This window comes from Armigeres subalbatus, chromosome 2 (assembly GCF_024139115.2).
Source record: "Armigeres subalbatus isolate Guangzhou_Male chromosome 2, GZ_Asu_2, whole genome shotgun sequence".
Classification (NCBI taxonomy): Eukaryota; Metazoa; Arthropoda; class Insecta; order Diptera; family Culicidae; genus Armigeres; species Armigeres subalbatus.
Window position 1 is genome coordinate 294,306,420 of NC_085140.1, and position 17,683 is coordinate 294,324,102.

The 17,683-nt window shown below is 42.8% G+C and overlaps 1 protein-coding gene across 1 annotated transcript; it reads left to right on the forward strand.

The window, feature by feature from the left end:
• The first annotated feature begins 1,159 nt into the window (after positions 1-1,159).
• LOC134212431 (protein arginine N-methyltransferase 9-like) lies at positions 1,160-17,463 on the forward strand. Its single transcript, XM_062690279.1, has 2 exons — positions 1,160-1,838; positions 15,268-17,463. Exons 1-2 carry the CDS (start codon positions 1,504-1,506, stop codon positions 17,207-17,209), a joined length of 2,277 nt encoding a protein of 758 aa, XP_062546263.1. The 5' UTR covers positions 1,160-1,503; the 3' UTR covers positions 17,210-17,463.
• Positions 17,464-17,683: the final 220 nt, after the last annotated feature.

Here is a 17,683-nt window from a genome sequence, read left to right on the forward strand (position 1 = left end):
GGCCGCTTCGCACAATACATCACCCGGTTGCAATCGTTTCCTAGATGAAGTTTCCTATAGGATTAAACTGATTCAAGAGCCACGCAGAATGGGTACGTTTGCGTACGTTTTGACAGTTTTTCCATTTTCCATTTTTCCTTTCTGTTCAGAAAATGCTGGTCCTGGAGAAGAACCAATTTTCCTCCCGCAATGCGCTTTTCCAATAAATATTGTAGATCCAGTTGAAAACCGAACTGAGCTCTCGCGACAATCGCATTTTCTCCCATTTCCGGATGTCGCAACTGCATCGCGAGTAGTGCGCAGCTATGCCATAGCGGACCACTCGCGATGCAGTTACGACATGGAATATGGAAGAAAATGCTATTGTCGCGAGAGCTCAGTTCGGTTTTCTATGAAAATGTATGGACTTCTTGCGGTATGCTAAAAGATGTTTTAGTTACAAGCAGTGACGTAGCCACGGGGGTGGTTTTGGACATAACCCCCCCCAGAGACAGCATTTTTAATAGAAGATTTTTTTTTCGAAAAAAAAAAATGTTCAGAAACCCCCCCCCCCAAACCAATTTTCTGGCTACGCCATGGCGCGCCACTGGTTACAAGATAAATATTGTCGCTTCGGTTCCCTTTGTTCTGCTGTCCGGAACATGTTGGGTACCAAGCTGTCAAATCGTATGGATTTTCCCTTCTTTGACATTTAGCTCCCCTATCCTCACCGGCAAAAGATGGTCCGGACAGCGACGACAGCGACAATCTTTATCTTGTAACTAAGGATCTGTCTCAATTGGATAATTAAACTAAAATTAAACTCAAAAGTGACAGTTCAATAATTATCGAATAACCCTGCTGGATGAGCAGGATTACTTTTGACAGATATCGAATCATTCTTGATCGATGTCTTATTGGAATTGCTGGGTAGCACGCAGCCATTCTTATGGCCGGATGATTTTTAAATTTTCGAACTGTCAGTTTTAAGTAAAATTAAATTTAATTCGGGAAATGAGACAGAGCCTAAAATATCTTTTGGTATGCTGCATAACTGCTTTTTTTTAATTATAACAGTTATTTATTCGAACAGTTTTCGAACAAGAGGTCGGAATCCTCTCATTGTTGACAAAATCCCGACGCGAGATCGGCCGCGACCTTGAAATCATTTGACAGTTTGTCGTTCGTTCGTTTCTCATCGTGAGATCCAGCCGTCAAAATTGTCACCCCCGCTACCGCGCGACCAACACACTCTGGTCACGACGCACGCACGACGCACCGATCCCACTGAACTGCGAGACGGACGAGATTCAAAAAAATCGATTTTTCTGTTTTGCGCGACAGCTTTCTTGGTGCTAAAAAGTCCTGCAGTTTCAAGCGTGAAAAAGTTAATTTTCTGGATCATGGATCCTTAAAAGCAACCAATCTACACCGTGACTCGGTACAGTTTGATTCAAGCGTGTCAGTAATCGCAAAAGCTGGTTTAAATCGCTTGTCTGCCCGAAAAAGAAACGGAAACGGAAGATGAGCAGCGATGAGGAAATTTTGGTAGGCGAATTAAAAGTTGTGTACGAATTTGTGACGCGCGCCAAGTTTCGGAAGGCTTTCTGTGCCCTGCAGAAAATTCTGCAGCAAAAAACACCGGACCTGGCGGAAGCAGATACCAGAACTGTGGCCACGGCCGCCACCGCTGACAAGGACTCGCTGGAGGAGCTGCTGCTGTTCGTGGTCAGCAAGTACGCCGACCAGTTGGAACTGGAGGAAAAGTTCCAGCAGGTGTTCGAAGTTATCGAGCAGGGCTTGGAGTTGTTCCCGGAGCATCCGGAGCTGCTGAATGAAACCGGAGTGCGTTTGCAACGGTGAGTACTTTGGTTGGCGGGTTTGTTGCGAGGGCTCAGTGGTCCTGGATGTTATCATTTTATTCTGGTTTGGGACCATTGGGCTTCAATCGTTAATGTTTTGTTTTGTAAATCACCACAATTGTTTTAGTTCAAGATATGGAATCAATGCGAACTTTTCTGAGGTCAAAACTTCCTAAAAGATTGTGGCCTGGGCAAAAAATAGAAAAGTTAGCCCAGCAGCTGTTCTTTATCGGCAATGGAATAAAGACGGGATTCGTTTGGGACATTGGAACGTTCGATGCCGATTTAGCCAATAGTTTGCTAGTAGGTTTGAAAAACGCCGAACTGATCGATAAATCACTGACTGTTTTCAAAGTCGGAGAAGACTTTGGAATTCTTAATCTTAATGCAATAAAACAACTCAAGGTTGAACAATTTATTTTTTTGAATGTATCTAAATGTTTGCCTGCACCTAATGTAATTTCAAAATCAAGCGAAGAAAGTTTATTGATTAGGAAAATGTTAAACGCATGTGTTGAGCAAATTAACTCGTCAACACCGAATGAAATTATAACTTTTGAATTAGATCCGGTATCCACGTGTTTTCCAACTATTTTTGGAATTCTCATAGGGTATCCAGTTGTATATTGGTATGATCCTAAAAAATCCGAGGAAAATTGTCTTTCAGGTATATCACTTGATGTATATCAAGTTCGGAGTGAAGATGATAAGGGCGATGTTGCTTATCCACCAATTTCATTTAGTGTTCCTAGCTGCATTGCACTGAATGAAGAAGTTCAACAATGTCTTCAAATGTGGAGTGATGACGTTTGCAATCGTGGCTTCAAAATTATGCATTTTGTGCGATCCTTAAATAATGTTATACTCTAGTATTAGATGAGCGATTATACTCATACAAAATATATGTATTTAATAATTTCAATTTTTTTCATAAATTTTTCGAAATATCACCAACCGTTGTACAAACAAAACCTCCCTCAAATTCCAAACCATAGACAAATAGTTCTTTTTGGATTATATTCACATAACAAATGGTAGTTCGTCCCCAAATTTGCCCTGGTCATAGAATACAGTAATATTCCGATTTTATCACCCCTGTTGAAATTTTGGGTGATAAAATGGGTCTACTACAAAAGGCCGAAAGCATAAAAGGTCGGATGCAAAAAAGGGTGAAACCACAAAAAGTTGAAAGCACACAAGGCCGAATCACAAAACGCCGAAACCACATAAGGCCGAATTACAAAAGGAAATAGGACGAAAAACAAAAGGACGAATAAACTCGGCAGAGCAACAAAGTGGACCGGAGCGAACGCGCGCCCAAAATGATTTAGAATATTCGGGATTTTTTTTATGATTTGTTGCCAAAAGTCAACTTTTCTTAAATTGGGAGAGTATGAAATACACATGGGAACTCCGCATTGCCGTGAGTTATAAAGCTTTTAGCTAAAAACATATTAATTTTAAAAGTCAATTGTTTTTAGTTTCTGATGTCGCAGTAAATAGTGCGCATCATTGCCATGCCATGCCAGCCATGCGTCATGAAGCGCACCACTGACTGGTACATTGATGTAAATCGGCGAGTCGATTCTCTGAGCCATGAATCCGATGGAATTTGACTCGGACTCGTGTATCAGATTTAAGAATTTGACTTTTCCCAATATTGCTGTTGATGATTAGTTTACTACATCAGCAATGGAAAACCAAATCGACCACGTTCTAATCGACGGTAAATTCTTCTCCGACATCACGAACGTCCGCACTTACCGCAGTGCGAATATTGAATCCGACCACTACCTCGTTGCAGTATGCCTGCGCTCAAAACTCTCGACGGTGTACAACACGCGTCGAAGTCGGACGCCGCGGCTTAACATTGGGCGGCTACAAGACGGTAGACTAGCCCAAGAATACGCGCAGCAGCTGGAAGTGGCACTTCCAACGGAAGAGCAGCTAGGCGAAGCGTCTCTTGAAGATGGCTGGAGAGATATTCGATCCGCCATTGGTAGCACCGCAACCGCTGCACTTGGCACGGTGCCCCCGGATCAGAGAAACGACTGGTATGACGGCGAATGTGAGCATCTAGTTGAGGAGAAGAATGCAGCATGGGCGAGATTGCTGCAACACCGCACGAGGGCGAACGAGGCACGATATAAACAATCGCGGAACAGACAAAACTCGATTTTCCGGAGGAAAAAGCGCCAGCAGGAAGATCGAGACCGTGAAGAGACGGAGCAACTGTACCGCGCTAATAACACACGAAAGTTCTATGAGAAATTAAACCGTTCACGTAAGGGCCACGTGCCACAGCCTGATATGTGCAAGGACATAAATGGGAACCTTCTTACGAACGAGCGTGAGGTGATCCAAAGGTGGCGGCAGCACTACGAAGAACACCTGAATGGCGATGTGGCGGACGAAGATGGCGGTATGGTGATGGACCTGGGAGAACGCGCGCAGGACATAATTTTACCGGCTCCGGATATCCAGGAAATCCAGGAGGAGATTGGCCGGCTGAAGAACAACAAAGCCCCTGGGGTTGACCAACTACCAGGAGAGCTGTCTAAACACGGTGGTGAGGCACTGGCTAGAGCGCTGCACTGGGTCATTACCAAGATTTGGGAGGAGGAAGTTTTGCCGCAGGAGTGGATGGAAGGTGTCGTGTGTCCCATCTACAAAAAGGGCGATAAGCTAGATTGTAGCAACTACCGCGCAATCACATTGCTGAACGCCGCCTACAAGGTACTCTCCCAAATTTTATGCCGTCGACTAGCACCAATTGCAAGGGAGTTCGTGGGGCAGTACCAGGCGGGTTTTATGGGCGAACGCTCCACCACGTACCAGGTGTTCGCCATTCGCCAAGTACTGCAGAAGTGCCGCGAATACAACGTGTCCACTAGAGTGATTCAAATTTTGAATTTTTTGCTCCCCCATGCTTAAACGATTGCATTTGCCTTTTTATTAACCCACCTAAATTTTTAGCTAATTTTGAAGTAAATTGAGTAAGCACGCGCGGTTTGAAATTTGTATGAAAATTGCTATGAAAACAGTAGTTTTCATGGAAAACCGTTCCCCAACGCTTCCCTTTAAGCTCTAAAAACATATGAATAAGGTACAGTGGGGTAAGTGGGTAAATGGGGTAAGTGAAAAAAACGCCAGTATTTCACTGATGAAGCACAGAATTCTCGCTTAACTTTTCAAAAGGTCCTAAGTAACATGTTTTTCATGAATTAATTTGAATAGCGCAATCAACAGAACAACATGAAAGCTTTTGATTGCAGTACTCAAATTAATTCATGAAAAAAATGTTACTTAGGTCCTTTTGAAAAGTTAGGCGAGAATTATTCAATTTCACTTCACAATCATACAAGGCAATTCAAATCAATGCGTTGAATAAGTGAAACATGAAATAATGAACCATTTCAACATGCGAGAGTAAAAGTTTATTATCCTTTCAAGTTTATCTTTTGCACAAGTTGTTTTGCGTGTCAATAAATTCAAATATTTTTTTATGTTGGTTTCCATAACACATTCAATAAGTGCATTGATAAGTTGGTTTTCTTTGTAGTTTTGAATTCCAGCCACAAAAATATTGATATGAACACCAAAAATTTTGAAAAAAATATTTTATTGCTTTGCCTGTTTTTTACCATGGGTGGGGCAAGTGAAAATTTTCCGACACTGAATGCATTTCTCTATTTTTCCAAACTCAAATAATTTCTATTAAGCGTATATAAACAAATGATACCAATTCGAACTCATTCTAAAGCTTTTGGTTATTACAGTGATACGTGGTAATACTAAATCAGGAACCCAAGCGCCAAGCGTGTGCCAAGCGTGTCAGTGTTTTAAATAATCACTACTATTGCAAATATATCAACAATTATGATTTATTTAGTTGAAATTTATAAAATTTATTTATTTGTTAATGTAGACTCTTCTACTGAAATCATAAGTGGATTGTTAATGAAATAAAAAAAGATAATTTCTCTGCATTATCGCCAAGGTTTATTATCTTACTATAAACCTAAAATGGAAAGTAGTGTTAGACACAAATGGAGATGAGATATTAGATCTCAAAAAAATCAAGTAAAGAAAACATAAAAACATAAAAAATCTTTTAATGGACGCACTCTAGTGCCCTTTGACTTTCATGAAGTGTCAAAAAGCATCACAACAGATCACAGTTATGTTCTATTCAGTATAATTATCATTTGCATGAAAGATATGAACAGAAAATGTGTTCTTATATTGAAAAATCCCCTTTTAAAATCATTTTTTCACTTACCCCACATGTGGGGCAAGTGAAAAATTGAAACCGATTTTTTTGTTTTCCAAATATTTTATATCCTAAAAATATTTTGTTCACAGGCATCTTGATCTTGTTCACAGGCATATCTTGGATAGATGATTCGTGTGTGTGTGTGTGTGTCATCCTCTACCCCTCACCCAGCTGGGGGTGTTGGTCAAGAAGTACTACGAATAATTTGATCATATCTCATGCTCCGTAATGGTGCCCTTTTTGTTACGAAGACTAGTACTACAAAAAGGATTCACTTCTTAAGGTTTCTTCAGGAAGTGTAGGGTACGGGATGTACTAGTTGTTCATAACAGGTACAGCAAAACTTCACAAGGTTGCCCTTATTCGTACTAACTACTCAGGGAATAGAAGTTCGAGAAGAGCCACCGTTGCTAACTAAAGCGTTAACCGGATACCTGGGACTCCCATAATATCCGCTGCAATAGCAGCAAACGATGCCATGTACGTATTTAGTGTTAAATTCTTAATTTGTAAATATATAAGACAATGAAAAAAATAAAGAGAAAATTTGGAACATGCTCACCAGTTCATCCACTATCAAAGTAGCTCCAGGTTTGAACAGATCTCATTAGGAATATCCGAGGAAACGACTTAATTTCAATGAGTTTAACACTTATCATCCTTCTTTGTTTCTATCGAAATTGTGGCCGTCATAATTATCGTTTGCCGATTTACATCAGCAAATATTCTGTCAAGGCGCTTCTGCAGTTAAATTGGTTCAGCTCAGCTGAACTCAAACTAGCCGTCTACTCAACTCCATCGTTAGATATCTTCCTTGACACGGCTGCACTCCAGCACTCAATATTCCACTTTCCTGATGTCAGATACAGCTGCACGTCTCTAGAATCCGGAGGAAACATCTTCAAAAATCTTGGAAACTAACTGGGCACTTTTCCGGCAATCTTGACACCTTTAAAAATTTCTGTAAAAATATTTGAGGCGATACATGAAATATTCGATGATGAATTGAAAAAAATCGTCACTAATATGATTAAAAATCACAGCAACAAATTCATTTGTAAATTAAATTTTACGTTCAAGCATTTAAACATCATAAATTTGAGTTGAATTTTATAATATCTGCTGAAAATTATGAAAAAGTTGGATTCAAGATTTTATGTCGTTGGATTCCATGGAAACTTGGAAGAATTTTCCGTATGAATAAAAAATCATCTCGAAATCTATTGAATTTCATATTAAAATTTCATGGGAAGCCTTATTGAAGTGTGGAAAAAAGGCTAAGAATGTCTTTTGTCTATAAGAAAAGATTTCCTTTGGGAATTCGTAAGAATTTCCCTTGCAAACTCAAATAAAATTCTCGAGCAAATGTGAGAAAATTTATCATTAAATGCGGATGAATTTCTCGTGAAGAATTATAAAAATTTCATTCTGAAGTTCAGAAGAATTTCTTTTGTACTATCGGTGGAATGTTGGTGAAATTTAGGAAACAAACCTACAATACTCTTCGTGGATATTAAAAATAGAATTCATTGAAATTTTCCTTGGAATTTTCTATCAAATTCAAAAGAATCTCCTGTTGAAATTTAGAAAAATATTCCGTGGAAGTCCTAAAGAACTACCCGTGGAACTTTAAAAGACTTGCCCGTAGAAGTTCGAAATAAAAAAAGGAAATTTGAATGGCATTAGGAAAAATCGTCCCTAAGAGAAGCAAGAACTTTATTTTGAGATCGCAGGAAAATGATTTTGACGTAACGGTAGTGGTATAGAGCATAGACGTAGGGAACAGAAATGAAAAAATCTACATAAGGCTTGTACGCGACAAAATCTGGACACCTTTAAACACGTATAACTTTTGAAATAGAACATCAACGAGTGAAATATTTCGTAGATTGATGAATGTATGTGCGTACTTTCTGAAAATATATCTCTTATAAGTGTTACAAGTTCATAGTGAATAATGGCGTCGAAGAAATTGTAGGTTCGGAAAGAATTGTGTGCAGTCGCCATTGAAATTCGGGTCTCTCGATCCAGAAACTGACTAAAAACATTTTGTTTTCATGTGAACACTGCTCAAAGCGTTTTAAAATTTGTCGATGTTGTTTGACAATATGTAAAACATCAGAGGGTGGATCAAAAACGGATTTTATGAGCCACCAGAAGGATACGAGCTCGAAACAGATTCTACTGAGGATCTCAAATCATTCGGCACGTATTATTTCTTAGAAAATTCAAATGTCACCAAGTTTCGTGCATACATCGAAGCATCGATAAGGAATGAAGCCATTCGAAGTGAAAAACGTACCGAAATAAACCAACAGCAGTTTATTTTTATTCTTAAAGTTATGTATCCAGATTTTGTCGCGAACAAGGCTTATAGATTAAATGGTAAGGTTAGAAAGGGTTTGGCCAGTGTTAATATCGAGGTCATCATAACTAGAATATGTAAAATTGGAAGATCTCACCATGTTCGCCGCACGTTCCTTGTCGACTAGCAAATGACGTCCAATTATACTCCCGAGATAATGATGAAATATTAGTGGCATAGATGAAAATACGATGAGATGAACAATGAAGTCTTCACCATCTTCAGCGATTGAATCCATTCGGCTCTGGTTGATTCCGAAGGACGATTGCACGCTTGGTTCCAACCCGTTGATGAACAACTTTTGTTTGCAACTTCGACTCTAAACATTTCATTTGGAGCGACAAGAACGTCGCCTAGTGTCAATTGAAGCTGTTGCTATAGCTGGTAAGATTCAGCTGGGTTGTTCCCATAGCTCCTTCCGCCTTGCCAATGAGGCCTCCAACCTCGTCCAAGATGTGGCCGTCTATCTTGAATTTTGATAATGTAGGTTCAAACCGAAAATTCGAAAAAAAATGACGGGAGCATTTTTTTCCTCAACCGGCCACCATGGTTGCTACGACCAAACTCTCAGATTGGATAGATGATTCGTTATGTCATAAATATGATCATTTTCAATATTATATTAAACTTTTATGACTTGATGAACATGAAATATACGATTTCCTTTACCCACTTGCCCCACTGTACCTTACATCGGCAACATAAGAAATTTTACAAGGAAACAGGCCGTCTTTATTGCGAAACGATTTGATGATCACAAGAAAAGTTATTAGGGAAATACTAAATAGTGGGAAATTTAATTTAAAACGTAAAAGAATAGCATCAATATCAATAATGAGCATTTTTGTTTTCTTCATAACTTTGCTTCCAAACGAAAAATCGCTTCGCAACAACAACTGCCTTTCAGCTTGAGAAGTATTCTGTGTAGGCAATGTGTTGATTATATTTAAATAGTTCATGGGCCACCTCACGGAACGGTCTTCCACATAAGGGTCAGTTTTCACAGTAATTTCCATACAAACTTCAAATGACGTGTGCACAGTCAAATTACATCCAAAATTGCTAAAAATTTAGGAGGATTATAAAAATGGCAAATGCAATCGTTTAAGCATCGGGGAGCAAAAAAGTCAAAATTTGAATCACTCTAGTGCCCACACATCTATTCATCGACTTCAAAGCCGCATATGATACAATCGATCGGGACCAGCTATGGCAGCTAATGCACGAACACGGTTTTCCGGATAAACCTCTGGATAAACTGACACGGTTGATCAAAGCGACGATGGATCGGGTGATGTGCGTAGTTCGAGTTTCAGGGGCATTCTCGAGTCCCTTCGAAACCCGCAGAGGGTTACGGCAAGGTGATGGTCTTTCGTGTCTGCTATTCAACATCGCTTTGGAAGGGGTAATACGAAGAGCAGGGATTAACACGAGTGGTACAATTTTCAATAAGTCCGTCCAGCTGTTTGGCTTCGCCGATGACATAGATATTATGGCACGTAACTTTGAGAAGATGGAGGAAGCCTACATCAGACTGAAGAGGGAAGCCAAGCGGATCGGACTAGTCATCAACACGTCGAAGACGAAGTACATGATAGGAAGAGGTTCAAGAGAAGACAATGTGAGCTACCCACCGCGAGTTTGCATCGGTGGTGACGAAATCGAGGTGGTAGAAGAATTTGTGTACTTGGGCTCACTGGTGACTGCCGAAAATGATACCAGCAGAGAAATTCGGAGACGCATAGTGGCTGGAAATCGTACGTACTTTGGACTCCGCAAGACGCTCCGATCGAATAGAGTTCGCTGCCGTACCAAACTGACAATCTATAAAACGCTCATTAGACCGGTAGTCCTCTACGGACACGAGACCTGGACGATGCTCGTGGAGGACCAACGCGCACTTGAAGTTTTCGAAAGGAAAGTGCTGCGTACCATCTATGGTGGGGTGCAGATGGCGGACGGTACGTGGAGGAGGCGAATGAACCACGAGTTGCATCAGCTGTTGGGAGAACCATCCATCGTTCACACCGCGAAAATCGGACGACTGCGGTGGGCCGGGCACGTAGCCAGAATGTCGGACAGTAACCCGGTGAAAATGGTTCTCGACAATGATCCGACGAGCACAAGAAGGCGAGATGCGCAGCGGGCAAGGTGGATCGATCAGGTGGAAGATGACTTGCGGACCCTCCGTAGACTGCGTGGTTGGCGACGTGTAGCCATGGACCGAGCCGAATGGAGAATACCGCACAGGCCACTTCGGCCTTAGTCTGAACAAATAATAATAAAATAATCAGCAATGGATAAAAAATGATTACTCAGTTACTGTAACATGCTAGCCTAATATTTATGTGTATACAGTGTTCAGTTTTTTGCATCCTTCCATTACTACAATTTATTTAATTTAATTTATTATGCAATATATAAGGGGCCCCACACACGCTCCGACATGTTGTACAACTTTGATTCCGCCCACGCCCGTCTGAAGAACAGTTGGTACAACCAAAACTCCAACAAACGTAATATTTAGTCATTTTCTTTCTGTATATGCTGATGTGTTTGGTGCTTTTTCACGAATACTGAATTGGATGTATTGAATTGTAATGGAATTGGATTGTAGTGCAAATAGATTCGATTTGAATTGGAATGGGATTAGAATTGGTTGTGGATTGAATTGAATTTTATTGGAACGTGAAAGGCATGTTATTGGAATTTTAGTGATGATGGCCAATCCAATTGCGATTGAAATTGTTTAGAGTTGACATTGTATTTGATTGTGATTGGATTGGAAATGGATTTGAATTGTATTGGTATCGGATTTTCACAGTCCATACAGGAATTCCTCCGGATGCTCATCCAGGAGTTCTTCCAGAAGTTTCTCCCGGAGTTCCTTTGGAAGTTTATTCTGGAATTTGTCCTACAGGAATTTCTCCGGAAGTTCCTTCCGAAAGTTCTTCCTGAAATTCCTCCGGAAGCTTTCCCTGAATACCTCCATAAGTTCCTCCCAGAATTAATCCGGAAGTTTCTCCCTGAACTTCTCCGGAAGCTCCTCTCAGAATTTCTCCGGAAGTTCCTGCAGAAAATGAAATTGGATTGTTCCATGTTCAAGTTCCTTCAAGAATTCCTCCGGAAGTTCCTCCAAAAATTCTTCCGGAAGTTCCTCCCGGGACTCACCTGGAAATTCCCCCGGAAGTTCCTCCCGGGATTTCTCCGTAAGTTCTTGCCGGAATTCCTCCAGGAAGTTCTTCCTGGAATTCCACCGGAAGTTCATCCAAGACTTGCCCCGGAAGCCGAAATTCAACCGGAAGTTCCTTCCAGAACTCCAATTGAAGTTCCTCCTGAAATTCCTCCGGAAGTTCCTCCCGGAATTCCTCCTGGAATTTATTCAGAGTTCCAAGTTCAAGGAAGTACTTCCCGGAATCCCACCCGAAGTTCCTCCAAGAATTACTCCGGAAGTTACTCCCGGAATTCCTGCGGAAGTATCTCCCGATTTTTTTCTGGAAGTTCCTACCAGAATTTTTCCGGAAGCTCCTCCCTGAATTCCTCCATAAATTCTTCCCGTAACTCCTTCCCGTAACCACCCGGAATTACTACGGAAGTTCTTCCCAGGATTCCTCCGATAGTTCCTCCCGGAATTTCTCCGAGAGTTCTTGCCGGAATTCCTTCAGGAAGTTCTTCCCGGAATTCCACCAGAAGTTCTTCCCGGAATTATACCGAAAGTTCCTCCAAGCATTGCTCCGGACTCTCTACCCGGAATTCAAACGGAAATTCCTCCTGGAATTCCTGCAGAAGTTCCTCCCGGAATTCCTCATGAAGTTTCTCCCGGAATTCCTTCGGAAGTTCCTCTCGAAATTCCTCCGGAAGTTCCTTCCGCAATTCCTCCGGAAGTTCCACCAGAAATTCCTTCGAAAGTGCCTCCCGGAATTCCTTCAAAGTTCCAAATTCCTTCCAGAATTCCTCCGAAAGTTCTTCCCGGAATTCCTCCGAAAGTTCCTCCATAAGTTCCTCCCGGAATTCCTCGGGAAGTTCCTTTCGGAATTCCTCTGGAAGTTTCTCCCGGAATTCATCCGGAAGCTCCCTTACGAGTTCCTCCCCGAATTCCGAAGTTCCTCTTCGAATTACGAAGTTCTTCTGGGAATTCCGAAGTTCCCCCATGAATTCCTCAGAAAGTTCATCCCGGAATTCCTCAGGAAGCTTCTCCAGGAATTGCTCCGGAAGTTCCACCCGGAATTCAACCGGAGGCTCCTCACAGAATTCCTCCAGATGTTCCTCCCGGAGTTCCTTCGGAAATTTCTCGGCGTTTTGGCAGGATATATGATATAGTACAATTTATGCCGTTTCCAGCGATCTGGGAAGTTTCCTTCATACAGGCATCGTTGAAGGCAGCTCCTTAATATATCTGGAACAGCAATAATGACGTGTTTAAGGACCAGGTTTGGAATACCATCCTGGCCTGGTGCCTGATTGAGCTTAATTTTTTTTGCAGCTACGATAAGCTTCTCGTTAGTCACTAGCGGCACCACGTCGACTGACTAGTACGGTGTAGCGGGCCAGTTCGATGATTCATGTTTCGGAAACAACCCTTCTACTATTCTGGCTAACATCTCTGGGGATATCTCAGGAGGCGTACCAACAGCACACCATCACTATCCTGTATGTATGTCATAGGGTGTCATTGGCCATCCTGCACAGCTGCTCAAAGCAGGCTTTCTTGCCATATTTTATCTCGCAGTTGGGAGCTCTGCTCGCTGACTGGAATACCAGGCGTCTTTCTAGCCTGTCCGCTTTGTTATTCTTTCATCAGTTTTGGATCGGCGTTGGGTTGCATGGCGAGGTACGCCATCTTAGATCAGCTTTACTGACCCGCCTTGTGGTTCTGTTGGGGGTAGCTGACCATAAAACGTATTTCCTGAGCAATATACTCTTCGTGAACCGCTCCTCTGAACGTTGACGCTTGGCCCTCGTTCAGCAGGTTTACGTTCAGTATCGCTAGAGACTCTAACAGGATATGACCTCTAGCGTTAATGAACCGAGAGGCCTGGCTTTCTGCCAGCTGCTTTTCTTCAGTAAGGACTTGAATATTCAAATCGGCTTCCTTCCTGGCCTCCACCGCTTGGCTCACTGCCAACTCTTTCTCCTCGGTAAGTTGGCGGATCTTTTGTTCCGTCTCCTAACTTGCCTGCAGCAAGGACTTCCACTCCTGCTTTGCCTCTACAACCATGTTGCAGAGAGTCAGCACGGACTTTTTAAGGTCCTTGCTGTACTTCCCGCCGGTCCGCCACGCCAGAGCTACGCAATAACTTTGTAAGGGAACGTTATACTGTGGGGGTCCCGTGTACCCCACAGGCTCCATTAGCGGCCTACTATTTATTCCACCCCTTAGACCATGCATCCCATGTGCCTTTTGTTCAAGAAGGTGTCATGCGGAGAGCCAGGTGTAACAACCGGGGTACGATTTTCAACAGATCCAGCCAATTTATTTGCTTCGCGGATGACATGGACCGAACACGGCCGAACATTTGCAAAGGTGGCAGAACTGTACACCCGCCTGAAACGTGAAGCAATAAAAGTTGGACTGGTGGTGAATGCGTCAAAGACAAAGTACATGCTTGTGGGCGGAACCGAGCGCGACAGGGCCCGCATGGGAAGCAGCGTTACGATAGACGGGGATACCTTCGAGGTGGTCGAGGAATTCGTCTACCTCGGATCCTTGCTAACGGCTGACAACAACGATAGTCGTGAAATACGAAGGCGCATCATCTGTGGAAGTCGGGTCTACTACGGGCTCCAGAAGAAACTGCGGTCGAAAAAGATTCGCCACCGCACCAAATGTGTCATGTACAAGACGCTTATAAGACCGGTTGTCCTCTACGGACATGAAACATGGACAATGCTCGAAGAGGACTTGCAAGCACTCGGAGTATTCGAGAGACGGGTGCTTAGGGCCATCTTAGGGCCAAGAAGACGGTGTGTGGCGGCGAAGAATGAACCATGAGCTCGCCCAACTCTACGGCGAACCCAGTATCCAGAAGGTAGCTAAAGCCGGAAGGGTACGATGGGCAGGACATGTTGCAAGAATGACGGACAGCAACCCTGCAAAGATGGTGTTCGCTTCCGATCCGGCAGGTACGGTACGGCGTGGAGCGCAGCGAGCGAGATGGGCAGACCAGGTGCAAAACGACTTGGCGAGCGTGGGGCGTATCCGTGGATGGAGAGATGCGGCCTCGAACCGTGCATTGTGGCGTCAAATTGTTGATTCAGTGTTATCTGTTTAGATGTTAACTAAATAAATGAAATGAATAGACCATGCATCCCCTTGGCACGGGTCGCTTGTTACCGTAGGATTAAGGGTTAGGGGACGTCATATTATTAACTGCACTGAAGTGCTCCTGATAATATGACCAGATTTACACCGCTACACACTGCTCAATAGTGTCTAAATATATTCCCAGTGTAGCTGGGTGTAAGGTGTAAGAAGGGTAAATACGTGCCGACACCAGACTGTAATTAATCACCATCTAACCTGTATCAAACATCTCTGGTCGGGAGAAAAAACTTCGGCGCCCACGAGTGTGGCCGGATCACACCAGTTTTTGTGCTCCGGCCCCCGATTAACCAAGTTAGAATGGCTAGTGAGTTTCGTCTTTTGTAATGAGTTCAGCGCATTCCAGACCATTTTAAATTTTCATCTATTTTTTTGTCAAGTTATTCTGTTAATACTGCGATACTACTTACTATAACATGTATTTGTATATTTTCTTTCCGCATGCTTTTCGTCATCCGCCCAGCTATGGCCGCTCGTTGGAAGCGTCGATCTGTTTCGAACGGGTCCTCCTGCAGGACCCCAAGTACTTGAAAGCATACCAAAATCTCCAGAATACCAAGTGTGAACTGGTCGAGCGATGGCACTTTCGGATGCTGAACGACGAGGTCCGCAACGCTGCCTACCGGGCGGCCATTCAAAATCAAATCAAGGCCGGTCATGGGGAGGTGCTGGACATTGGAACCGGGACCGGTCTGCTGTCGTTGTATGCGCTGAACTGCGAGGGCATCCAAAAGGTGGCTGCATGTGATGGTTCGGAAATTATGGTGCAGATAGCGCGGGATGTGTTTGGGGCGAACGGGCTTAGCGATAGGATTTGTCTGTTCCAAAGTTTCTCGCAGGATTTGAAGATTGGTGACAAGTTTTCGCTGATCGTGACCGAGACGCTTGATTCTGGAGCCTTCGGAGAGGGGATCCTGGAGACATTGATACACGCGAAGAAGAGTTTGCTGCTGCCAGAGGGGAGAATCATTCCCAGTCAAGTGATTTTGTATGTGTCCGGTTATAGATCGCGCACATTAACCGCAAGCAATATTCTGATCAACGAAGCATTTAGCAATGATTTTAATCTACCGAGCAATTGTTTGATTTCACGCGAGGGAATCAAATGTTACGATGCGGAGGATGTTAGTAGAATTAGGGCGAACGACGACTTCGATTTCGTCACGGACACCGTCTGTACAATGACAGTCGATTTTAATGACCTTGAGTGCTTGGAGCGATGCCAGGAAGGTTTGGAAGAGTGCAAGTTTGAATTAACTTGTTTGGATGATGGCATTTTAGACGGATTTGTTGTTTGGTTCGATCTCATGTTGGATGAAGAGAATAAAATAAGCACGGATCCAACGACCAACACCTGTTGGAATCAAGCTATATTTAAACTGAATCAAAGGCTCTCCGTTGCCAAGGATCAACAACTTGCTTTGACGATGTCCTGCAAAGATGGGGCCTTATCAATATCCCATAATCTTAATTCTATGGATAATCAAACCTGCATCGATGAGCACGTGTTGGAGTTTCTCAATGACTGTGAATATTATACAAAATTAACCACTGATGTAGAAGCACTAGAAGATCTCGAAAAAGTTCTCGATTTATCCCTATTTCCGTATGCAGGGCTAAAGCTCCTCAAAGAAGGGAAAACCTCCATGCTTTTTTGCTTGGATCAAGCTGAAGATCTAATTGAGTTTATCGCTAATCAAAATGACATTCCAATGTCTGCCATTATGCTGTTGAGTTCTCTTCCCGAAGTATTCCTCCTCAACGATTATACTCTGGACCTGATCATTCTTCAACCAGTAGATGTATTCGGCCAAATCAACAGCGAACACTACTGTCAGTATCAGTCCCTTTTCCCGAAACTCAAACCCACCGGATCCATAATCCCCTCACAGGTGGAACTTCTTGGCAGCGTTATTCAATCCGATTGGATCGTCAAATGCTGCCGGGTGCAGAATCCTGAATTGCGCCAGTTCCACATCGATAGGTACCTCTCCACCTTGGAGACGGAAAACCACCTCGATCTGGGTCCCTTCACCTACCGGAATCTTTCCGAACCGGTCAAGCTGGCCGAGGTACACTTCGATGGAAAGCTTCACGAGGTTGAAACGGAACTGGCTCTCAATGAACCGACAAATCCGAAACATATCCATGCCATATTGTACTATTATCAGATAGAATTTCTGCCGCAGAAGGAGTTTCTCAGCACCCATCGGGTCCAGAGTTTCGCCAAGCAATCGGCTTTTATCATTCCAAAGGATGCATTCCAACGTAACGTTTTAGCGGAAGTAGTAACAGAAGAAGGAGAGGAAGAAGGCGATGAGAATCAAATCAAAGTGGACAAAGTCAATATTAATATTGTGCAGAATCATGGAGTTATCAAGTGCGATCTGCTTGACAGTCAGTAGGAACAATGTTCTATACATTTAGTATTATTATATACAACAGTAACATACCTTTACAACAGCATGGCGTAGATATTATTATTATTAACACTTGCACCTCTTTGAAAAAAGATTTAAATCTTTGAGTCCAAGACCAAAGTGAAGAGAATTGAATTAGTCATTACCAATTAGTAACGCAACAGTGAAACCCAAGCAAACACAAAATACACTTTCCGAGGACCCTACCTAGAGTACCTGTAGTATTGCAGAATAGAAAACCCGCTGTTTGTGTCAACTGGTGAACATATCACAGCCCTGCACTGATAACATTGGTGATAAATTCGAGCAACATAGAAGGTTTTGTCCGGTTTTTGTATGGAGGCGCTACTGTGCGTCGCCGGAAAATCATTCGTTTTCGGCACCCCACCGGAAAACCTTCCGTCTTCGGTATCCCGCCGGAAAACAATTTGTTTCGGTACTACGCCGAAAATCATCCGT

Bases quoted from the DNA above. Each gene is read 5' to 3' on its own strand.
- LOC134212431 (XM_062690279.1), top strand. From the start codon at position 1,504: ATGAGCAGCGATGAGGAAATTTTGGTAGGCGAATTAAAAGTTGTGTAC. The intron at 1,839-15,267 runs GTGAGTACTTTG...TCATCCGCCCAG, and splicing joins ACCGGAGTGCGTTTGCAACG to CTATGGCCGCTCGTTGGAAG.